Below are 24,925 nucleotides of genomic sequence, written 5' to 3'. Positions count from 1 at the left end.
AAAGCTGTACCTTATTTTTGCTCTCTCCAAAAGTATCAATCACCTTGAGAGGGAAGCTTAACATTTGACCTCTGATGTCATTCCAGCAGCAGGTTGGGTGCCTTCAAGCCTTTATTTGGAAGCTCTGTTGACCTAGCGGTGTGATTTATTAATCACATACAGGAACTTTAATCATGAGCCTGCCTGCAGCCTGGAGTATATTGCTTGCCTGTGTGCTTGACATCTGTATCACCAAGTGTTGCCAAGTGGAGAGGATTGTTAAACATTTTCAAGGCAGAAACATAGAATCAAGAAAGTGGCGAACCCACATATTTACATTTAAACATTTACACATCCAGACACTTGATGGATCGGTTCTGTAATCATGATGTACTTCAAAACTTCACAAGAGAAACAGCAGAAGAAAATGAAAACTGTTTCGTCTGAATGCTTCAGGCAAGTGGAAAAATATAGGCAAGCCAAAGTACATTTTGAGTCATTTTTGAACACCACTATTTTGTTACAGATTAGTTTAATGTTTTGGTTGAGGTCATACTTCTCTGTCATTTTGTAATTGCAGGTAAATAAGAAAATACCAATAAATACACAGACACTCGGAAAAACTTTCACAGATGTTCTTTAACCTTTTTCAAAAAGCAGTGTGGTCAACACTCATTTTATCTCACTATGAAGACATTATTACACTTCATCTCAAAGAGTCTGGATCTAATATAGGACAGCCGAATAGGATTCTTTTTTTCTGCTTTGACATACGAGGTGGCCTCAAGGGCTTTACATAACAAGCTGGACCTACCTGAAAGTCCTGCTTTATTGTTTGCCTCATCCATGTCACCTCCTGTTAGTGGAATGGATGATCTCATCGCTGACACCAGTATGAGCTATGCATGGGTTGTTGATGCTGAAATTCAGCTGACATTGAAACAAACACAGTAAAATCAGTAGTATACTTTTACTAATGTGCCAAATAGAACTGAACAGAGTAAGTTTAGTGTCTCTAAAGTAGCAACACATAAAACGGAAAAAAAAATAATTTTAAGCAGACTACTTTTGGAAAGTTCAGTCACTACTTGTGAGCATAAATGTCTGTGGTGCCATCAAAAGAGAAAACTTGGAGACTCACTTTGTGGTTTCATAAAGTACTCATGGACATTTTACTTCCATTGACCTTTACCTCACTGCCGACCTACCACTGACAAAGCATAAATTGTTCCCATTGCTGGGTATTAGTGCTCAGAAACTCCGATTCACCACTAATAGAACGATCCAGACTGCTCTCTTTTTAGCATAGTCTGTTGCACACATGTAAGGGTTGTGAATAGCACTTTAATTTTAGGCCAAATGTTTGACAGCATGTGATAAAGCAAAGCTTAAAGACATATTAATGGGTGACTAGAAAGAACACACTGCATCAAACTTCATTTTATTTGAGCATCATATGGGGATGATAGGAACAGGTGCAAGTGTCTTCAGATAGGGCGTGGGATAACAATTGGGTTTAAAACAGGTGCTGTGCAATCTACGGAACAACTGTACCAACTGTGTTGTGGGGGGGTGGGGGGTGGGGGGGTGGGGGGGTGTCTTGGGGCAAAAAATAGAAAGTGAGCCACATAATTAAAGTGGTTTAGATGAAAATACTTCTAGCTACCAGCTGTCTCTCCTGTTGTAGTCAATCTGAGCGAGCCTGAGGAATGTTAATTATTATATTCCATTGTACATTGTGGTTTGCAGACACACATAGGCCTATATTACATATCCATAAAATATAAAAACAAAATGGGACTTTAAAATTAAAAAGCAACATGCAAACAAAAATAACATAAGTGATCCTCCCACAAAAAAGCAGAAAGGCACACATGGAGAGAACGACAACCTTTTCTTCAAAGTGACTACTGAGGCATTAGCGCACTTTCACACCTGCCCTACTTTGTGCAGTTCAATCACAACCAGAAGCTTTTCCCTCCTGTAATTTGGGTATATTTTGGGAAGTGCGTGAGCCACAAAAACAAAACAAATGCACCACATACACAAAACAACTGCTCCCTGGTCTGTCTAATTTAAGTACTTTACAACCTCCAGAGACAAGAAAAAGCCACAGAACTGCAGTTATAATCAAGAAACACAAAACTTCGCTTTCCTGTTTGTTACTAAACCAAACTAATTCTGTTACGTGGGGCAGAGCAGGTGAACTCAAGTGCAGACATAGGCGAGGTGGGAACTTGGGGCTTGGGTTGGAAGCTGGGAACCTGAGGCTTGGGCTGGTAGCCGGGATCCAGGGGCTGAGGCAAGCTGGGGCACGGAGAGCAGGTCTGGAGTGGAATCTGTGTAGGGAAAGCAGAGTAGAACAAGGGTCCTGTTTGGGCAGGCAAGCAGGGCTGACAAGATGAGGGACCAGAGCAGGGAAGGCAATGGATGACTTGGATACCGGAGATGAGCAGGGCAGGGGAGCTCAGGCGGACAGCCTAAGGACAGAACAGGGGCACAGCAAGGATCGTCAGATGGACCGCTGGAAAACATGACTGGAAGACAGGAAAGACAGGTGGAGTCGCTCAGGAGGTTCAACTGGTAGCCAGGACAGACAGGTGGGACCGCTCGGGAGAAGATGAAGGCAGGACAGATGGGTGGAGCCACTCTGGAAGTTGACCAGATGGCAGGACAGATGGGCGGAGCTGCTCTGGAGGTCGACCAGACAGTAGGACAGATGGGCGGAGCCACTCTGGAGGTGGACAACGTATGCAGAGCCACTCTGGAGGTCGATGATGTAGGCGGAGCTGCTCTAGAGGTTGAGAGATGCTCAGGGCCTTGAGGGCTGAGGGTTCGACAAAGCCACTTAGAAGGGCGGCCAAGAGGCAGGGGGTCGGCAGAGACAGCCGACTGATGAAGGTCTGGCAGGGTGTCGGCAAAGATGGCTGACTGCTCAAGGTCTGGCAGGATGTCAGTGAAGGCGGCTGATCTGTCAAGATGTTGGCGGGGGTGGTAGACTACTGAAGATCTGGCAGGGTATTGGCAGGTGCAGCCAGTGGCTCGGAAACAGGCTTGGTGTTGGCAAGGGCGGCCAGTGGCTCAGGAACAAACTAAGCATCAGCAAGGGTGGCTGACGGCTCAGGAAACAGACTGTGCGTCGGCAAGGGTGGTCGACAGCTCGGGAACAGGCTGGGTGTTGGCAAGGGCAATCGAGAGCATGGGAACTGGAACAGGCTGAGCATCAGTGGGGTCGGCCGACGGCTAGGGAACTGGAACAGGCTGAACATCAGCAGGGGCGGCTGACAGCTCAAGCCTCAGTAGTGGCTCTTGGCAGTGGAGACTCTGTGGCGCTGGGCAGCAGAGAAAGTCGACAGCCTTGGGAACCACACTTTATTCTGGGGGCTGCTAAATGAGCGTGCCTCAGGAAAAAGACGAGATCCATAGAAAGAGGGGTGCTGGGGGTCTTTCGGGGCAGGACCAGGCAGGAGGCTAGCAGACTCAGGGGCAGAGGTAGACTGGAGGCTAGCAGACTTGAGGACAGGCTGATGACTAGCAGGGCCAAAGCTAGCTGACTGAGTGGAAAACTGGTGGCTAGCAGGCCCAAACCTAGCAGACTGGGTAGCAATCTGTTGGCTAGCAGGCCCAAAGCTAGCAGACTGGGAAACAGGCTGATGGATAGCAAGCTGGATATCCCCAAGCTGGAGGCTAGCCACACAAGACACAGGATTGGAGCTAGCTGAAGAACTGCTTGGCTGCCCCAAGCTGGAATGGTGGGCCTGTGAGGAATAGGTTTAAATGTGACTTTCCACCTGCAGGAAGCCACCTCCAGGGCAAACTGAGGATCCTTCTTCCAGATGGCAGTGAGGTGCCTAAAAAATTCTGGCTCTTCATCGAGGAGAATGTCTCTCAGCGCACCAAAAGCCTCCCAAGTATTTGGCAGGCTGAGCTGCTGAATGTCTGCTGGGTTCATGTCATAGGTCAGATCATACTGTTAAGTGGGGCAGAGCAGGTGAACCCAAGTGCAAACACAGGCGAGGAGACAGGGATATTGTGGGAACAAGGTATTTATTTTAAGGGGAGGAAAAGGGACTGCAGGCTTGGGGAAGCTTGGACTGGTAGCTGGGAACCTGGGGCTGGGGCTGAAGCTGGCAACTGGGAACCTGGGGCTTGGGCTGGAAACTTGGAACCAGGAGCTGAGGCAAGGGGAGCAGGTCTGGAGCGGAATCCTTAGGGGGAAAGCAGAACAATAGGGTCCAGGGCAGGGAAGCAGGGCTGATGAGATGAGGGATAGGACACAGGGACTGGAGACAGAGCAAACAGGACTGTGGGAATGAGATGAGGGACAGGAGACAGGGACCCAAGACAGAGCAGACGGGACTGCTGGGAACAGGAGATAGGGATGGGAGCCAGAGCAGATGAGGCTGCAGGGAACGGGAGACAGGGACCAGAGCCAGAGCATATGGGACTGCAGGGAACAGACGACAGGGTTAGACCAGGAAAAGGGGCAACAAGATAACAAGAGAAATGCAGGAGAAATGGCTTGAAGCATAGACTGACTGACCAGAGGCTGTGATCTGGCAGGGCTGAGTATAAGTAGAGGTCTTGATTATGGAACAGGTGGCTCTGCTCTGACTCCAGCACACCTGTCTCCACTCACAACCACACACAGGGAGAGAGAGGAGGAGAGACATTGAGGAGGTGGCAACAGGTAGGGAGACACAGGACTGAGGCAGGAATCATGACAAATTCTCAGTAAACATATACAGCATTGCAGGCAGAATCGGTCAGACAGAAAATGTGATCATATCACAATTTAATCATTTATTGATTTTGAAAAGAGATTTCTATTTTCTATTTCTATTTTCACTCAGGTCAGAGATCAAATACAGAAATGTCATAAAGGTTTCACCTCCTCTCACCTTTTCTAACTACTGCCTAATCATATATGCATGGTTTTATGACTGAAGTTGAAATGATAATACTCCATTAAATCACTCATCTGTTTAGGATTTTAAACCTGATCCAATAACTTGCCTCCCTGCACGAACACATGACTTTGCTTATAAAGTATGGCTTGTTGGTTAATTGGTAATTGGAAACATAGTCTAGCCAATAAAATGCTGCTACAAAGTACTAATTTTACTCCTAATTCAGAGTAATTCAAATGAGCCATAAGCGAGAAAATGACCTAAGGCACATACCAATCTTCATCTTAAGAAACTCACAGAGAGGAGCTCTGTTCATTTAATAACCCCTGAATTAAAGGAAAATGTATGATTCAATCATCTGGCCACAGAGTTAGATCATGTTCTATGACATCATTCTGGACTGCTTAATGCTGTTGACCTAATCCAGCTATAGCGGAAGTCAAATCAGTACATTAAACATACAGGGAATATCTCTGCACACTGTAGTAATGCACCGAATTCGGCTGGTGATGCACTTTTTTGTAATACTATGACATAAAGACTTAGGAAAGTTAGATTACCATTTTAAGGGCAATACCCACAACAATGCCATTACTGTGCTCTACAGCAAGACTGCCTTACCTTTCTTTGGGTTTATGCAATGGAAACACTATGGCAGTGGAAACTAATGAAGAACCTCAGGAGTAGGTCCATTATAGTGTATAACCTGATATAATAAAGATATTTCTGGCAGGTTCCATATAGTAACTGATGATAAAAGAGAAAAGCAGAAATTATGTTGCAAAATTATACTAAACTACTACTGTACTTGTTTTTCATTTGAGCATCCACAAACATTTCTTTCCTTTCATTTATTGGTTTATTTTGCACGAAGTTGGTTTTACTGTTCATAATAACAACACACTTAGGATTTTTATGTGCCATGGGTAAAAAAAGGTCAACCAAATGAGCAATTTCTAAGCAGAGGCTGTATTTTTCTATGCCACAACGCATTGCAAAGTGCTTCCATCACTGGGCCTGCCCAAGAATGCCAAACAACAGTTGGTTTTAGCAGTTGTTGTTGACTTGCAGAGCTATGCTGCAGTTGGGCAACTCCTGTTCTCTATGTCAGGCATAACAACAGACAGACACCACATGTGCTGGCTATAAAGTTTGTAAAACACACCACTAAGCAAATGTGTCAAAGAGTGGCTCAGCAGGGTCAGATGGGTGACGCAATACGTGCAAATGCTGACAGGTGGGATGTCAGGCCTGACTTTTAAAACCGGCTGGCAGGACAGACTGGGTTCAACAAAGACTCTCACTGGGCAGGGCCAGACTCTCTTCTCCTGCGTGATGAGAAACTTAGTTTTTGCAGCTACCACTTCCAAATATATTTATCACCTCTGTAAGGAGTGCTGAGGCATTAGGGTCTTTAAATTTATATTTTTTTAAGATAGTCAGCTACTAGAAAAACTAGTTTTATGTGTGTGTTTTTTTAAGAAACAAGCCAGCTTTACTTTTCTCTATTGGTAAACCTGCAAAATATTTCTATAGTTACTATAGGTCTATAGGATGGTGTATGCATGCTTCTTTATGACCTATATCATTATACAATATGAGGTTTGCATGTACTAGCTCAAAAACAAAACAATTACCCCAAATAACATTCTGTGTCCCAGACATGTGTTCATTACACTTATCCAGGCCATTTCCAGAAATTCTTGGGACTATTTCCAGACAATAACATCATCTAACTGCAATTGTGTAATATCAATAGAGTTCGAGAAAGGACTGCTGCATAGACAGCTTTTGGGATCCACAGTTCAAGCTGTCAGAATTTGTTTAAGATTCATGGGATATATCTATAAGGTCAAGACAGAGAAATATAGTCAAGAAAACTGGATCTTCATTTAACTGACTATGTTACATTTAATGGACAAACAGCCCTTAGATTTTCTAACTACTAACTCTAACTAACATATTACAATTTGGAGCGATTAGAATTTTAGAATCTACTTTTCTTATAATTCACTGTAACCTATTTTTCAGATTGTGTCCGGCTGTGGTCTGTAATCACCTATCAGGGCTCCAAGAGGCAGCCATGGGCAGCTGTTGTTTTGGCAGCCACAGGCACAATCTCACCATTGTGCATGACATGCAGCTGGCATGGGGATGGAATGCCTACACACAATGAATCAATCAAAGCCCCTCCTAAGTGGACCAGACCTGGGCAATGATACAGGCAGATCCATGGCAGCTGTAATACAGCTCCTCAGTGCCATAATCCTTTTACAAGGCTCTGCTTTCACTGTAGTCTGAACATTTGGGCCCAAGTTGATCATTCTAAACCCAGCCCTTTGTAATTTAATGCTTTTAATATTAGGGAGCAAAATCAAATTGCATGATGTGTCATATTTACAGTCTAGACGTGTGAAAAAGGCTGTTTAATGGGTTACAGTAAACTTCACTGTATGGGTAAGGCTTCACATAATGGGAGCAGCACTACAAAAAAAAAAACAAATCAAGCTCCACCAGAGTTGTCCACATTTGTCCTTGGCCCAATCACCTGGACCTCGGTTACAACTGGATTAGGTCTGTCATGCCCATATTAACCTCAGATGAACGCTGTTTTGTTCTCCAACCCAGGCAAGTTTCCCAAGAGCACATTTTTATTTACTGACAGCATCAGCCTGGAAGTAGTCGTTGCAAGATAAAGGGGTTTTCTTCATATCAAACATAAATTCATACCTAAGAACTTCCCACCATGACCACAGTCTTATACTGGAATAAGTTGGTGTCGGGCTTACTTAGTGGTTAAAACCACTGGCCTTGCACCAGACCAGCTGGCTTCCAGCTTGTGTCAGTATATGTCTACCATTATTAAGTGTTCTTCAACTACTTGATACAGAATCACTGACAGCTCCAGGGATGCTGCTCAGTAACTGACCATGCTCTGCCAGTTCTCATGAATTGCTGTCACGCAAGCAGTCAAGTAAATTTATTAAGTGCGTTGCCCAAGTTCATGATCCAGCTGAGTCATCTGGTCATGTTATCTGACCAATAATACTAGGGAAGGGATCGTATATTTAGGAATATTTTGGGCAGGACTTGTAAGCATTTGGGGCTGTGACTGCCCGCAAGCCTCATGAGCAATCCAGAATGTATGTGACAGCGCCATCTACTGCTCTACCTACGTTATAGAGCGTCCGAGAGACAAGTGGGGCATTGCGGTAAACAATGGGAATGGTAGTTTCAGCTTGATCCACCTTCTTCCTTCACTAACTTATATTAAATATAAAACAGTGGTTTTTAACAGTTTTTTTCAACTTGTGAAGCATCTATTTATAGCCCCTCATTATAGTTAGGTTATCATAGTTTAATTTAAAGGATTTTTAGAGGCCTGAAGAGGTGAATGTATTCAATATTTTACAAGGAAAAAAAAGCAAAAAATTAGTGAAAAGTTCAGTTTGTGTAACAGAAATGTTTTTTTCTTTCTTATTCCTGCAATCATCTTTTGCCCCCTCAGATTTCCTTGGGACCCCATGGGAAGTCCTAACCTCCAAGTTGTAAACCACTATGTTACAGAGAAAAGTATACAGTGTACAGAGAAAAATACAAGTGTGTACTGGGCCAGGGGCTCTGGACTCCATGGGGCTCATAAAAGTCCCGGGTTCACTGTGCATCAATTGGTTTAATTGGTCATTTGATTCATTGCAAATTTGGTTAGGCAATTTGCACCACAAAAGTACAATGTTAACTATGATGGGTCGAGTTTTATCACTTAATCTTTTATCCCTGTCTTGTAGACGGACCCTGTGTCAAAATCCAGTGCTGAGACATTAATTATTTTAGTAGATGTTGTGCTCACATGGTGCACATTTTTGTGTCAAATCAAAGAGTGACACTCTGACTGACACACAGTAAACTTGAGGCCTAGTGTTATTTCAGCGCAGGAGTTACTGGTTTCCCTGGTGTCAGAGTTTCTGGGCTTACAATGGAAATGCTGATGTATAATCTGCTGTTTGCATAGTACTTAATGGGAACATGGAGGCAGCAGGGTACATATGCAATCCAACACAATAGGAGGTGGAGGGCCTATAGCCAAGTCAAGTCAATTTTATTTGTACAGCCCAATATCATAAATCTCAAATTTGCCTCGGGGGCAAGATTTACAATGTACAGCAATACAACATCCTCTGTCCTTAGTTCCTTGATTCAAATAAGGGAAAGCTCCCTAAAACCCCCCTTAACAGGGGAAAAAAATGTGAGAAACCTCAGGAAGAGCAACAGAGGAGGGATCCCTCTCCCAGGATGGACAGACATGTAACAGATGTTGTGTGTACAGAATAGAACACAAATTAGAGAAATGCAGCATGGACAAACATTATAATGGATTTATAGTATATATGAAAAATGTGATCAAGAGGACGCCAAACAGGTTCCAGGTGCCACCAAACAGAATAGGACCTGAGACATGCAATCTCCATCACCATGGAAACCTGGGAGGAGGACAGACTACATATGCACACAGGAGAGAGAGAGACAGGACAGCATTCACACAGGAGAAAGAGAGACATAAATTGAGGCTGAAACTCCTGCAGGATGAGGAACCAACCAATAGGGGACAACATCTAATTTTTGCCCGAAATAACAAGTGAATCTGGCCATATCGGTTGAGAACACTTAACTTTACCACAGGGAATCATTTAATGAAATATCTGTACACACAAATACCAAACAGTTTTAGTAGACATTTCTGTTTTGGTTTTGTCAGTGTGTGAAAGGGTTTTTCTGTAGCCGACAGGGGGCGCTAGCGGACGGCTCCCCTCCCAACACGTCAGGAGGGAGTCGGGCTCCCGGTGGATAGCACACACCAGTCAACCACAACTGACTCCAGCTGAAGGTAGCTAAACTCTAACGTTACTTCTCTTTTTTATGTACTTCGTCTGTTAGATAACCAATTCATAACTCTGCCAGGGCTGGAAATAAATGCCGCTGTGTTAACAGTTGCCAGTCGTTTTTATTCAGTTCACGCTAGCTAGCTAACAGCTAAATTAGGTAGCGCCTAAAGATTAGCCTTTAGCCTTAGCTAGCAACAGCTTCTCAACCTAGACAGTTGGTTATCAAACCGCTGGACAGGTTACATGGACGCTGTTGTCTTTAAATGGTTGTTGTTAAAGTTGATGATCTGAGACAAGCAGTCCTGACGGTTGGGTTAGTAACTGTCCCGCACAGGTGTATGTTGTGTCTGATAGCTAACGTCGGCTAGCAAGTGTATGAGGCGTTAACTAGGCTGTAGTAACCATGTTGCATCTCAATGTCACTGGGTCTAAATTAGCTTTATCAATCAACAGTGTATGTGTCTCCAATCTACATGGTTAACCGACACCTATGCAGAGGTGTGCATCTATTTTCCTGTCTGTTACCCGAGTCCTGTTTTCTACGAAGGCACTATGTTTTTTGAAGTTGACAGTACCATGGCTAGTCATCTGATACAAACAATATCCTGTTTAGTGGATCAGGAGGGTGTAAAAGCTGCTCTCCACCCAGCTCAGATCTCATAAAGATTTCCCTGTTCTTAAATTCTACCAGGGAAGACATGGTATATTAAAAAATCTGTTTAATTTATGGTGGGACACCGGGATACTGCAGCAAAGATGAGGCAATACTGCCTTAACATTGTTAGATGGCTTTCACTTTGTGCCAAGTGGGATGTTTACTTTACCTGGCAACATTTATCTGCTCCAAAAGAATGACAAAGACGTAAAGAAAGCAAAACAATGACTCTAATAAAGTCAAAACTCACATTTGCCTGTTGCTTAGCTCTGGCCTGTGTTGCTCTTCAGGGATGTGTGGGCTTGAAATAGAAATGTCTATGTTAAATAGTCTTCTGGGGGGTTATTTTTAAGAGCAAACAAAGGTTGGAGGTCAATGAGAAAGTGAGTCATTGATACAAAATAGAATAAGTAGGGGCATAGGGTTTTGCAAGAGAGGGCTTTTTCTGCAATACGTATGGGTAGTGGGTCAATATGCACCTATTAATTAGTGGTTTTGCTTTTTAATATTTGAGTCATGTGATTTAGAGTTAGACTGTCTCTGGAAAAATTGTTGAAACGTGGGCTGCAAATCTTTTTACAGATACTTTCCTTTGGTTTTCTTAGTTTTCATCATACATTTTTGATTTGAATGACTCTCCCATCATGCAATACCTACAGCAAAGATGGCCAAACGACAGTTTCATAGTTACTTTCTTATTAATAGACTTGAATCACACTCACTTCATAACAACTCAGTAACCTAATATGACTTCACTTTTTAAGATCGATGAAGAAGTTTGTGATAGTGATACAGCATTTTTGTTGATGTAGTATTGCCCCAAAGAGGTGCATATTTATTTATATGATTCTATATTTAAAGCTTTTGCAATACAGTGGGAGGGTTCAGGGATAAGAGTGAACCGAAAGAAAGAGGAGTGGTAGGTGTAGGTCTAATCACCTCTTAAAATACTCTCCCAGCTTAGATAATGCAGGGGCTTTTGAGCCTGTCAGCAGTAGCAGAGCTGAGCAACTCTTAGCTGAACAGGACAAACAGTTCCCCATTGTGTTTTGCCTCAATTGCCCCTCCCAGTTTGCCCCACTGTACTCCTAAGCAGAGTTAGTTAGTTTGGCTGCTTCTCTTTTTGTGATCACAGGTTTTGATGGTGAATGTTGACTTGATGGGGTCCGAGCAGGCGACAGAGTGATGGTCTAAGGACTCACAGTCACCGAGGTGCTTGCGCGTGGAATGTTGCGCTGGTCAGTGCACCTTGAAGGAGGGCCGCGGAGAGTCAACCATGCTGCTGTGGCGGTGGGGCACAAGGTGTACTCCTTTGGAGGCTACTGCTCTGGGGAGGACTATGAGACACTCCGTCAGATTGATGTGCATGTCTTCAACACAGGTAGGCTACGACCTCAGTAATAAACATAAAGTAGAATTACCACCTTTCTGACAATGTCAACAAAAACTGATATATGTATAAGCTTCGTAAATGTAGAATTTATGGCAGAGCTGTTTTATTGGATTGCATTAGATTGCACGGGTGTACTTAATGAAATGGCTGGTGAGTGTATACACTTATTTAAAATGGCAAATGTGTTCTTATCTGCAGTAGGTTTTTGTTGTTGCTAAATTTATGTGTATCATAAGTAGGTGAAATTGCATTCTCGTTTTAATGCCCCTAGTAAGTTTTTTCTGTAATGAAGGAAAAAAATATTTGTTTTTCATATTAGGTAATAAAGATAAGACAATGTTCGCATAGTCGGTTTAATCTTCACCACATTAACGGTAACTCATTACAGCTGGCAATTAACACCCAAGCTTTCCATTGTGGTGTATGCAGATGTCTCAGGAGCTATGTATTTATCTCACAAACACAGATGTTTTCTTTAACTTGGTGATGCACCACTTTTGCTTCTGTAAAACTGCTCCCTTTTCTTCCTTGTAATCCATTTTATTTAGTTTTTGCTCTGTGTGGTCAACCACCTGCTTTAGGGTTTTACAACTTCCTGAAGTAGCTTGAACCTACCTGCTATTGCTATACCATGAAAAGATCTGTGGAACCAGACCTTGATTAAGATGCCTTTGGCTGATTGAAATGGAAACGGGACACCTTAGCTATTGTTTCAGTATTTTATCTTGTCACTTGCTTTGTGCTCCTTCTCTTTGATGTCTATTTCACAGCAGAGCCTTTAAAGTTCTTTGATTTTTCCTTTCTCTTTATTTGTCTATTTTTCAGATTCTTTACTTTTCACCATCTGTTTTAAGCCTCTCAAAATATGTAAATGTTAAACTGGAAAATAAGCAGTTTAGATTTCATTCATATGTTTCATCTTGTGATACGGTACATTAGTATGAAAGCATTGCAGGTATGTCCAACTGCTGTAAGAGCTTGGTGTAATGTCCGTGCTCACCTTTAATTTGAGTTGCAAATTTAAATCTTTTGCATCTGTATCTCCCTGTTGCTTCACATTTTTGTTTTCATTCTTATAAAAACTTATCTTGAAACAAGTGTTTCCATGTGTGAATTAATTATATAAAAAGAAAAAAAAAATTAAAGTTATTCTTTAGAATTCTAACACACATGGCAATTTATTTGTGTCGAAATCATTGTTTTCTCTGTAGACAGAATTACAAACAGTATGTTAGTGTAGTTATTCACATTTTAATTCGACATTGAGGCTTATCTCCGGTATAAATATTGTGCATATTTTTCCTGATAACCCATTCTTGGAAAATATTCCAGCATTTACTATGTTGTAGTTTATTAAACATATATTTCCTGTGTGTATTTTGCAGACTCTAAATCTATATAAATATTGAAGTCTTAAAGATAAAACAAGATGTTACTTTTCAAGTACATACTCAATTAGTATTCCGTTCTCAACTGTTTTCTGCTCTAGTGTCTCTGCGCTGGATGAAGTTGCCTCCAGTGAGGATTGGAGGACATGAACGTGCCCGTGAAGTGCCATATATGCGTTATGGCCACACAGCTGTGCTGCTGGATGATATTATCTACCTCTGGGGTGGGCGTAATGACACAGAGGGGGCCTGCAATGTGCTCTATGCCTTTGACGTCAGTAAGTAGACTTGCATCTAACCCATACTGTTAAGTGATAGTTTCAGGGCAGTATTTCCTTTCGTGTGCACCTGTTTGATGTTATGGTTGTGCTAGAAAAAAAGGAGAGAAAAGCTGCGTTTCTGTCAGGGAGCTGTAACACCTGCTTGTATGTGTGATGGTTTTCCATCGCATACGACTCAAGTGTTATGAAAGGTAAGGCCAAGAGTCATTAGAGTTAATCTTTGCTATTCCTGCTCCACAGACACCCATAGATGGTTCACACCCAAGATTTCGGGGACAGTTCCAGGAGCAAGGGATGGCCATTCGGCTTGTGTCCTGGGGAAGGCAATGTATATATTTGGAGGATATGAGCAGCTGGTGAGTCTTATCACTCTTCACTTTGGTCTTGCTCTGGTGAACATTAAAACCTGATTAATTAATCTCCTCTGCTGCTTTCTAGGCTGACTGCTTCTCCAATGACATCCACAAGCTGGACACCATCACTATGGTTTGGTCATTAATTAATGCCAGAGTGAGTTAAAACCACCACTTGTTCATTTTTGGAAAAATTCAAATGTATTTTTTTTAGTTGTTCTGTTAATATTTGTCCATAGAATACTTTGAACACAAAGTACTCACTCAAAGAAACAACAATAGAATGGCCTGGCACCATGTTCAGTTACACCATAAACACTGCTAGAAATCAAAAAAACATTGGTTACTATTGGTTAGCAGTGCTGCCACATAAGTACCCAGTGGTCAGATTGGCTGGATAAAGAGGCACTGCTATGTAATGCAGCTCCCTGGTAGGTAGCCAAGTACAAAAAGCCTCACAGAGGATTATATACACTCCCCTTTTGGGAAATGCCATTGGTGTTTGTGTGCAGTCAACCTGCTCATGTGATAAATTGTTGTAAAGTGTATTTTAGACATAGACACCAGCCCCCTAGAATCAACATGCGACTGTCCCTCCCCCACCAGTCCCTCGTTCTAGTTCCTAACTAATAACATTTTGTCATAAAGGAGATTACAGCGTGGTGCTTACGGATTTAGTTCTGCATGTGACTGAATTATACATTTTTCTGCATGTTCTCAGACTATTGGAAAAATGAAACTGCTGTGCTGTGTGTTTACTCAAAACCTGTTTCATGTAAAGCTGACTTTGTTTTAACTACACTTTGTTATTATTGCTCTTATTGAATTTACACTAAGTCTGGTATTCTCTCAAGTCCCCTTTTTCCTAGATCCAGCACATTTTATTTTGAAGTTTACAATTATTATTATTTTCATTACACTGATCATTTTAATTTTAATATTAGTTGCATAATTTATACAGCTTGTCTGTTTTTATAAGATTGTATTTTCCCCCCTCTGCTCTATTTATGATGCCAGTTAAAGAGCCTGCTTGCTCTCATAAAATTCCAGGAAAACAATGGCAGCACATTCTGGAAATAGGGGCATGTGAAAGGCTATAGACCAGCTAAATGCAAAGGGAGTGGAGGCTTGTCTTTGTTAGTCAGTTTCATTCAGATCACATCTCACAATTGTACCTCGTTTGTATTCATGGTTCTCTAGTAATCACTTAAAATATCAGCTCCATTGTTAATCAGAGATTGGTTGAATTCCTACTCAATTCTATACATTGTCATTTACATTACATTTTTTTGAAAGGCTGGTGGTGTCTGAAAACAAGTTTAGATTTAGTTTGCCTTTGTAGTTGGTAACTGGGTCCACTAGATGGCACTGTTTACCTGTTGCTGGTTAAGAAGCCTTGTCTGCCAGTGTGCAGATGAAGCTTCATTCTTAGCATTATGATGAACACACACAGTTTGCAGTGATTGGAGGGTTATGTAATTAAACTAGATTAGGAGCTGTAGATTAAGCGATGCAAGAATGCTGCAATGAAATATAATGCAATGTAACAGTCACAGCATCATCTGTTGGTCTTCTCTTCACAGGGCACTCCGGCACGCTGGAGGGACTTCCACTCAGCAACCATCATCGGGACAAAGATGTTTGTATTTGGGGGCCGAGCAGACCGCTTCGGCCCCTTCCACTCCAACAACGAGATCTACTGCAACAAGATCAAAGTGTTTGACACCGAGACCAACTGCTGGCTAAGTACTCCTTCAACACAGCCATCGCCGGAGGGACGCAGGAGCCATTCAGCCTGTAAGACAAACACACACACAATCACGCTGAACAGCTTATGCTGACAAATTCAAATGACTATATTGTGTTTTAGAAGGCCAGCATCCAAAAATTTCAGACCATCATCTCAAGTATTTTTAAACAAGATCTCTGTCTGTGACAGATGGTGGTAGGATTTAACTCATCATTAATTTAGAGATGAGATTTGTGAGCCATTATAGCCCAATACGAGAATTTTGTCACAAGAAGGCTTTGACTCTGAGTATAGATTGTTTGAAAACACAGATGACATACATTACACAAAAATTCATCAATATAATATCACAGTTATCACATTTCTGAATGAAGTCTCATGTCAGGAAATTTCTTGTCCTCTTACCAGGCACTGGTAGGCCAGGCTCTGGCACTGGTTATTAAATTATATGCATATAATATAATATAAGGCATATGGTTCTCTTATTTTGAATAACTTGAAATAATTGATTTATAAGGGGTAGAAACTAAACATATGGACAATTTATCAAGGTTTCTTATGGTATTCCTTGTATGCATTTGTGTGCAAACTGCAGTCATTTTCCAGTCTGACCTTTCTTTACATCTCAAGCACAGTTTGTGTGTGTGTGTGTGTGTGTGTGTGTGTGTGTGTGTGTGTGTGTGTGTGTAATGGGAGTATAAACTGTGTTATCCATTCTGCATTTCCTGTAAGATTGCATTTTTTGCCCACATTGTCTGTTTAAAGTGCACATGGGTTCATTTATTACAGTATTAATCAATAAATGAATAATCTCAAATTGCTGACACTGACATAAAAATAAAGATCAAAGGGGTTTTATTTTCCATCTTATGTCACATTAATTATGGCATTCTATCTCTGTTTTTATGTTCATTTTATGTCTAATTTTTATGCATGTAATTTCTTTATTGTAAAGCACTTTGAGCTGCATTTCTTGTATGAAAGGTGCTATATAAATAAAGTTTATTATTATTATTGTTGTTATCATTATTATTATTAAAACAAGCCCAGACAATTTAACTGGCTCACTAGGTTCCATTTATTATGCTGCAAATGTCATTGATCTTCATGGTAACCCATAAAAATTGTTTAATTTTTTTTTTGTTTTCCATCTTGTGTGTAGTTTCCTACAATGGAGAGCTGTACATATTTGGAGGATACAATGCCCGTCTGGACCGGCACTTCAATGATCTCTGGAAATTCAATCCAGGTGATTCACTATTTGCGTTTGTCAGAATGAGAAAATGTGTTACAGTGTGCTATAAAGCACTGCTGCTGCTCCTCGTCATTCCTGGAAGTTTTTCTTTGCTTTGTGCATAGTAATTTTGTGTTGTGCCTACCTACAGTGACTGTTTACCTCTATAGAGGAAAATGCAGCAGTGTTGACCCACTTTCCTCCTCATTCCTCCGTAGAGAGTCATGCAGACAATCCTCTCCTCCCTTATTGCATCACTGTCAGTCTCGTGATAGTGGCTGGCTGCTCTCTTTACTATGCTAAGTGTGAAATGCAGATGCTGTCTTTTTGCCAGAAACACACAGATAAAAAAATGGACAATAATTAAATCTCTGCAGTCATCATCTGCTCTTACAAATGTTGCCAGATTGAATCTTAAGTTGGTAGAAGTCCTTTCTTTAAGAAACTCTGTTTTCTTGTGCCAAACGAAAGTGTTGTTGTCTTAAGTGAAGCAACACACTGGGGACATATTCATAGTCATAATATATTGTCCTATATAGACTTAAAATTTCTAAGAGCACTATACATTGATAAACTTTGTATTACAGAAGAAGTCAAAGTTTACGCATTAGGTGTGATCTGTTGTGTCCAGCTGAAGAGACTTGTACTGATTGAAGCTGACATCTGCTGTTAACCATTTAAACCTGTGTTTTGCGGTCCACTAGATGGCAGCACTTCAGCTATAGTCCTAATTATCAAAGAGGTATGAATGGCCTGTTGCTATAGAGATGCAATGATGCTGTTGGCTCTGAGAGTGTAAGGCCACACAGTTCATCCTTATATGGAACAACTGAGAGAGCTTCAACGTCGTCACTCATAATGCACTTCAGCAGAACAGAAGACAAGATTTGTTTCTATTTCTGAAATAAAATATTTTGTGTTCAAGTGAAGGTTAGATTTTGTTTTCTTGCTTTCATCGCTGCCTTTCACTCCTTTATCCCTGGGCCTTGTGTTAGTGGTTAAATATAGCAGGAAGCTGAATGAACTCCAGGCACAGTGGGAAGCATCGGGTTTATGTAACTTTAACTGGCTGAGACTTAGGTAGAGCTGCTGTGATGAAGGCCATCCAGATCAAAATGTATTGTGCTACAGGTCTTTCTTTTGAGCTATTTAAAGCAAGGAACTAATTGCAAGGTTTACTGAGAGTCTTCTCAGTCGGAGGAAGCCAGCTGGTTATATGTTGATGTATTTTTTTTCTCTTTTTTTCCAATATTATGTCTAAGTATTGTTATCTCTATTCTTTTCTTGTTTGTACCCACCACAGAAGCCTTTTCCTGGATGAAAGTAGAACCGAAGGGGAAAGGCCCATGTCCACGGAGACGGCAATGCTGTTGCATGGTTGGAGATCGAATCATCCTCTTTGGAGGAACCAGGTGAGGCCCAAAATATTACTGCTTGAGTTGTCATCTTTCTCTACACTGTTAAAACTGGAAACTAAGTCAAAACTGACATACATCTTTTTGTATCTAAATGGTTTATATGTACATTGTAACTAAGGATATTCCTACATTTTGTTCTCTGTCAGGTTTCCTCTTATTATTGAAATGGTATAATTTTATTATTAATACATTTATGATGAATTACATCTGAATTAATTATTTAATTCTTTATGGTTTCTAACATATGATATTTTTCCAACTAAAAAACATGAATATATTCATGTAGCTGCAAAACAGCTAATTTTATGCACACTGTTGTTGACATCATTTTGCAGATAGCTCATTCCGTTTTCAACCCAATTACCTCCAAAGTGAAAACAGTATGAAAATATCTTCTAAAGACATGTTTAAACTTTAACTTACATGTGTAAATGCATGTTCATCCTCATTTTTGCATGCAAGCATAAACTTACATGCATGCACTCAAACCCATACAATATATGTAAATACTATATATTGATGATATGCATATGTACATACACATGCACATTCTTGGTATCTACACATATGATCAAGTATGTAGATGCTAACCATCAAGCCTAATATTTCATAGAGGAAAACAAATATAGTTTGGATCAGAGGGCCCCCAGGTGAATTGTCAACATTTTTACTGAAAATTCAAATATTAAGTTGTTTCTTTTTTTCTTTTTTTTGGTTCCCACTCTATCAGATTCTCAGAGGAGTGTATGATAAAAGCTTAAGCTGAGAATGGATGATGATAAAATTGGTGTGTGTGTGTGTGTGTGTGTGAGAGTAGAGTCATTGTTTGCTTATACAGAGAGCACAGCTAAATGAATGAATGCAGCTGGCATCACTCATGTATTGTCAGCTCTCAGCTTCAACATTGTTAACATCTTGTCTAAGTATTTTAAATATCTTAAAGTCAAAGTTTTGGATGCACTTTGACTTCAAGATGAACCATGGTGGTCAGTTAGTGAAACATATCACAGGTTTTTAGACTGAAGAATGGGTTTGTCGTACATCGCAGACATAAGTAGAATATGAATTTCAGCAGAATATGAAAACTAACTTACAGAAACTTTCTTAAGTAAGGTAATCCATCACAATTTATTTATTTTTGTCAAAGTCATTGTTGCATGGCAATACAGTTGAGAACAGGGAAATTTTTTAAAACCTAAGCTCGATGATGCATCCAGATGCTGGTAGGGAAGTATTTATCATTATTAAAACCTGTTGTATACTTGAAGAACACTGCAGCAGGCCTCCAGAAACTGTCATTACAAACACTGTATTGCACAAACACACCTGACAATTAGAACAACAAAGAAATGCTACGTTCAAAGAATAGCCACAGCTTGCCTTTCTAAAAACTAGAATTTCTATAGCGTGTGGTAAACTGCAATAAATTACCTTTACAAACACTTGTTATGGTGACACAGCCTTTTAATCAACATTGAAGCTCCACTTTTGGAGTCTGCAGCAACTTCTGCTAACCCTAGAGTTTCACATTTGTTTGCCATTATGTAATTTACACACATTACTGATTAGTTGAAAATTCTTGAGGGTTGATGTAGACACTACAGCCAAGCAAAATGCCAAGCTACCATTTCTTCAATGACAAACTTATTCCAAAGATGTACAAAGATTTTAAGATCATGTGGTCACTCTGTTAGGCTGAATGAGTAGCTATCACAACTGACAGATTGTAGTCACTGACAAGGCTTTCAGTTAAACAATCTTAAGAGTTCAGTTCCCAGATAACCTGCTTTACATACATTTAAATATCAAAACTTTTAACTCTTTAAAAATCTATAGTATTCTAAATAGTAGTCTAAAACCAACTAACATACATCACAATCACTCACACACACCTGCTGTAACCAGTCTAACTTGCTGACCAACCAACACACTCCCACACAGACACTCTGTCTTCTTCAACAATTGGTACTCTAACTGGTGCCGCAACTGTCTCCACAATCACTACTATTGTCACTGAAATGTGACAACAGCACTGTTTATGCTATGTAATTATGTAATGTATGTAATGTATGTAATTAAACTCATTTCAGTGTGTTTCACACATGGGAAATTATATTTATTTGTTACATTCAAACATGTTTGTTTTCAGTGCAAAAGATGTAGTTTTTAAAGTACCTTTAATTAAAAGTAGTATGACATTAACATTTTATAGAAACAGTTCCAAGTCTGTTGTGTTATGTTTATTGTGGTATATTAATTAATATACTTGTTTATTTTCCATCCTGTAAAAGAATAAGGATAGTGTAGGCTCTTAAGTGCCACCTGACATGATAACTGTTGAACTATTGAAGTAGAGCGGGGCGGTATGTCCAAAAATTTGTATCATAGTATTTTTTTAAGATTCTGGCAGTTTCACAGTTTTTTATATGGGTTTATAGTGTCTTATGCTACTGTCAGGAGTACATAGAGTTCACATGAATCACTCCACAAGTTTGTTTCTGAGTCTGAATGAAACTGGACCCTACTGTATATCTGGGGCAGTTTGCCGGCTAACCGAACCACCCACATATTCATCCGTGCACGCCGGTTTGTTTGCATGTATGAGGCTGACTTTCACTGTGGTTAGATTATAAGGAAAGTAAAAAAAAAAAAAAAAACACACAGAGGAGATTAAAAAAAATGAAAGGAAAAAAACCAAGAATAGAAGGCAGAAAGGCAATAGGACCGACAGGAAAGTCAACATACAATAACAGTTACAGCAGAGAAACTGCTGGTGTTCCTGCAATCACTGCTTCTCTCCTGAAGAGTGAAGAGGAAAACTTTTTCTGCAGTCGGACTTGTTGCTGCCAGAATCGGAAAATCTAGAAGTGTCCATGGATGAGAGTAATCCCAGCTGTGTAACTACTACACAAGCATTTACAGTGTTTATCAACATTGTCGTCCTGGAGACTGTTTCACCTCCACAAAATCAACTGGAACAAAAGAGCGAGGCCGTCTGAACCAAATGTTCAGCTCCACATGATCAGAAAAATGCGATTACAACATGTAACTGTGTGAGGAATTAAAGTACGTCAATCTCTATCATCCAGCGGTAGTCCATGAAAACTGCTCAGTGTGTATCTTGTCATTTTATCCTTGCAATTTGTAAACTTGGAGACATGAATCATTATATTTAATCTACAAAGTTACTACTTCTCTAGCATGAACAGACGCTGAGCTATCCACAGCCTCAGATGTAAACAAACTGACGTGCAAAAACCTGCAATTATATACTTTACCGCCTATTGAAGAGTTACAGCAATTATGTCAGCAATGCACCATTACGGCGGTATATGAAAAGTTCATATCATACAGGAAATTAAAACCGGTATACCAGATGAATCGGTATACTGCCCGGCACTATATTGAAGGAACTATTAGTTTGCAAAAAATACAGAAAAACTGTGCTTCTGAATTTAGAGGTTGATGAAAGAGAGGAAATGTTACCAACTCCTTTCTCAATAAACACTTAGCTAAATTCATTTACTCAAGTTTTTTCTTTGCATTGCAGTTCTAATCTGTATGAAGCACGGGCTCACTCAGAAGACAGACATCAATCTGTGTATCTGAGCAGTCTGTGGAGGAAAACTGTCCTCTCTTTTCAATATGCCAAATGGAGGATCTGGCTCCTGTAGACAGCAGTCTGTAATGATTCTCTTGTTGGCTGTAAGACAGTAGTGATTGCCGGGGGTTTGTAGCTGGTAAGGTGCCACTGGGCTGGTGACGGACTTGTGATAGGCCAGTAGCCAGTGGAGTAATGAGGTAGCTAACGGCATTAGCATGGTCCAGAGTAGTCCGGGACCTGGGCTACTGTTATCAGGAAAGCTGTGTTATCAGGCAAACCCCACTGGGATAACCTGATAGTGGGGATCGGAAGGCCTTGATAAGAGTCCTCTCAGCCCCACTACGTCTACAGGACCTTAAGTCCTTGAGGCCTCTGGCTGCTGCTGGATTAATTTTCCACTGCTCCACTGGCTACCACATCATGGGGAATAACACATAATTTATTCATTACGCAGCAGTGTTATAGGTATTATTTAGATACTTATTTTTCAGTAGTTAGCATTTGTACAACAAAGTTACAATGTATCAGAAATGTTTTGGGATACTTCAAATAATGAACATTAATCTGATATTCCCACTACATTCTTGCAGATCTATTTGTAAGGATATTTTTCATATTCAAATCAGCAAATTCAATTGAAAGAAACATATAAAATCTGCTACTTATAAACAGTCACTTTAAAAAAAGTCAGTTATTGATATGGTACTGATGAAGAGGCATTTTAATAAGCTTAATGAGCTTAAGACAATGCTTATTTTTTGAAGATTGTTGTGCATGTTTGGTTTCTCGCTGGGATTAGTCCAGGATGGGTTTTAAGGAGTCATGATTTCCTGTTGTGAGCAGATAGGGCTGGGGTTAGAAAAGGAAGTGTCATTGGGCTCACTGGAATGATGGAGGGTGCTGGCTGAGCAGAGGAAGAAATCAAACACCACACAATATCTCCCAACATCCTGTTTAAAAGGATTTTTTTTCTAGGAAATTGGTGCCTATTTAACTTTTCTTCCTTGAGCTGTTATGTATCAGTAATGCAAACAAAAAGGGTCTAAGTCTGGGCCAAGATGTTGTTTCCTGTTACTGTACAAAGTAGAGCATGATCCTTACAGGTTCTAAGCAAGTTGGCCACACAGGTTCTCTTGACCAGCGTTGCACGTTTGTTGTTTACATGAGCACACTTAAGCCTCTTACACACAGGAACTCCCATAGGCATGTGCACACACATACTAAAACACACAAACACACACAAAGTGATTTCTTATCACACTATTTATTTGCTTTCTCCTCTGGGTTTTAAATGTTTTCCAATCAAGTTTCATTTTGTGTTTTAATTTGCCATACTTTGCATTAATACAGATCAAAACTCTTTGATTGAGCTAGTGTTTTGTTCATTACACACAGCTAATTTAGGGTGAACATTATCTTTAAAACCAGCCATGGCTGTGTGTTTATTTTTACGTGACCTAACAACATGAGGGCAGTTAACAGGGCTAAAAAGTTATTGGTATCTGTCTCAATGCAATTGACAAATGCCTGCACAGGTCGTCGTGAATTATTTGCTGGACACCTTGCTTGTGTTTTTTGTGGGGCTCCTTATTTTGGTGGGTCTGCCGAGGAAATTGTGTTCAAATTTATGGTCCACATCTTGTTTTCCTGGGTTGGTTGTCCTTTCAAATTGATCCAAAACAGAACCCCTCTGCTGATATTTATTCCCAGTTTATTATATTTATTTTACCTGCAGGAATTTGTTCAGGAATGATTTATTACTTTAGTGAAGCACAATAAAACTATTAAGTCCAAAATCCCCCTGCTTTCAAATGGGTTTACTTTGGACAGGATATAACACTGAGGTGTGTTGATCCTAAATGCATTTGAAAAACAAAACATTGACAATACAGACTAATGAAAAAGAGGGGCTTGTGTAGATGTAAATAAGATTCAGTTTGAATCAGCCTTCATGTTTACGTGGATTTCTACATTTTGGTGCTGTTTATTGGTTTCTATTAATTGGGCTTTGGTGCAGGATATCTTTTGTGTTGGGAATGAGTAAATCTATTTTTTGGTACACACTTGCATGTCTTTGAGAGTAAATGAGCATTGTGTGTGTGTGTGTGAATGACAAGGCTGGGCATTAGTGGCAGTCCATTGAGTGCCACTTACGTCAGTGTAAACAGGCCTGCTGAGCTTCAGAGAGGCGCGAAATTCTGCCCCATCTCTGATTTATGACTTTAGGGAGCATTCTTTCTCACGGAGTGCAATTTGATATACCCACAGCACCTCTGCTACACTCATTTACTGAAACCTGCTCACTGCCCCACGAAGGACGACCCGTGCATGACTAACTCCACCTGCACTGACCTTCACCTACCCACACAAGCTTTGAGCAGCGTACTTTGCTAAGCCCAGTACTTTGTTCATGTTTTTTTCTCACCTTCCAAGGAGCTGAACACTGCTTAGGTTGAGTTGCACATGAAGACAGTGTCTCATAGATTATGGATCTCCAGCTGAGCTTATGTTGTCATTGTTGGCATTCATCACATTTTGTGTGTAATTGCTTACGACAAGTCCAGGTTGGGCTAAATCAGGAAGTATTTTAAGGTAGGGAACAGGGCATCCTATGAGGGGCAGGGTGTGAACAAGGACATGACAGATTGGCATGCTGGGAGCAGACAGCTTGGAAACTGCGAAGGGAAATCTGGAACTGGCCCTTAAACTACTTGGGCATGACGATGTGTATTCATTCCATCATTGCATTTAGTGAATGTTTTTTATCATTACAACTATTCATGTCTTGTTGAAGACCCTCACGATGACTGATTTAAAACATCTCTTTGTGTTCAACTGTTACTCTGTTATTGAAGGCTCACTTTCCTGTTTGAAAAATGGTCTAAAACATCCCAGTCATCTGTAGAATTGAGATTTTGTGCCTTTTTAGCTCTTTAGCACCTTTATGGCGACTGCTGATATAAGTGTTCTTCAAAGGGGATGTTAATTGCCTTTCACTGTGAGCAGGAGGGAACAGTGACTGTCAGTTTCGGTCTAACAATGCCAAAGTGGCCTTAAGCGATGAATGAGTCTCTTTG

The 24,925-nt window shown here is 40.6% G+C and overlaps 1 protein-coding gene and 1 long non-coding RNA gene across 2 annotated transcripts in view; one reads left to right on the top strand and one right to left on the bottom strand.

Moving 5' to 3' along the window:
* Window positions 1–637: 637 nt before the first annotated feature.
* On the bottom strand, window positions 638–10,956 carry LOC137196787 (uncharacterized). The gene is made up of 3 exons (XR_010931322.1): window positions 10,678–10,956; window positions 4,523–9,386; window positions 638–4,426 (listed from the first exon to the last, which is right to left on the bottom strand). It is a non-coding gene; the product is annotated as an uncharacterized lncRNA (long non-coding RNA).
* The window catches only part of klhdc3 (kelch domain containing 3), a 31,143-nt gene continuing 15,597 nt past the window's right edge, over window positions 9,380–24,925 (top strand). Inside the window, exons 1-8 of the mRNA XM_067609657.1 lie at window positions 9,380–9,774; window positions 11,563–11,808; window positions 13,310–13,486; window positions 13,730–13,845; window positions 13,928–13,999; window positions 15,426–15,639; window positions 16,755–16,841; window positions 18,130–18,238. Of these exons, the coding sequence (XP_067465758.1) occupies window positions 11,655–11,808; window positions 13,310–13,486; window positions 13,730–13,845; window positions 13,928–13,999; window positions 15,426–15,639; window positions 16,755–16,841; window positions 18,130–18,238 (929 nt within the window). The 5' untranslated portion in view covers window positions 9,380–9,774; window positions 11,563–11,654. The remainder of the gene's footprint in view (window positions 9,775–11,562; window positions 11,809–13,309; window positions 13,487–13,729; window positions 13,846–13,927; window positions 14,000–15,425; window positions 15,640–16,754; window positions 16,842–18,129; window positions 18,239–24,925) is intronic.

Source organism: Thunnus thynnus, chromosome 14, assembly GCF_963924715.1.
Source record: "Thunnus thynnus chromosome 14, fThuThy2.1, whole genome shotgun sequence".
NCBI lineage: Eukaryota > Metazoa > Chordata > Actinopteri > Scombriformes > Scombridae > Thunnus > Thunnus thynnus.
The sequence above is the reverse complement of the archived record's forward strand: the minus strand, read 5'-3'. Positions and strand labels throughout refer to the sequence as shown.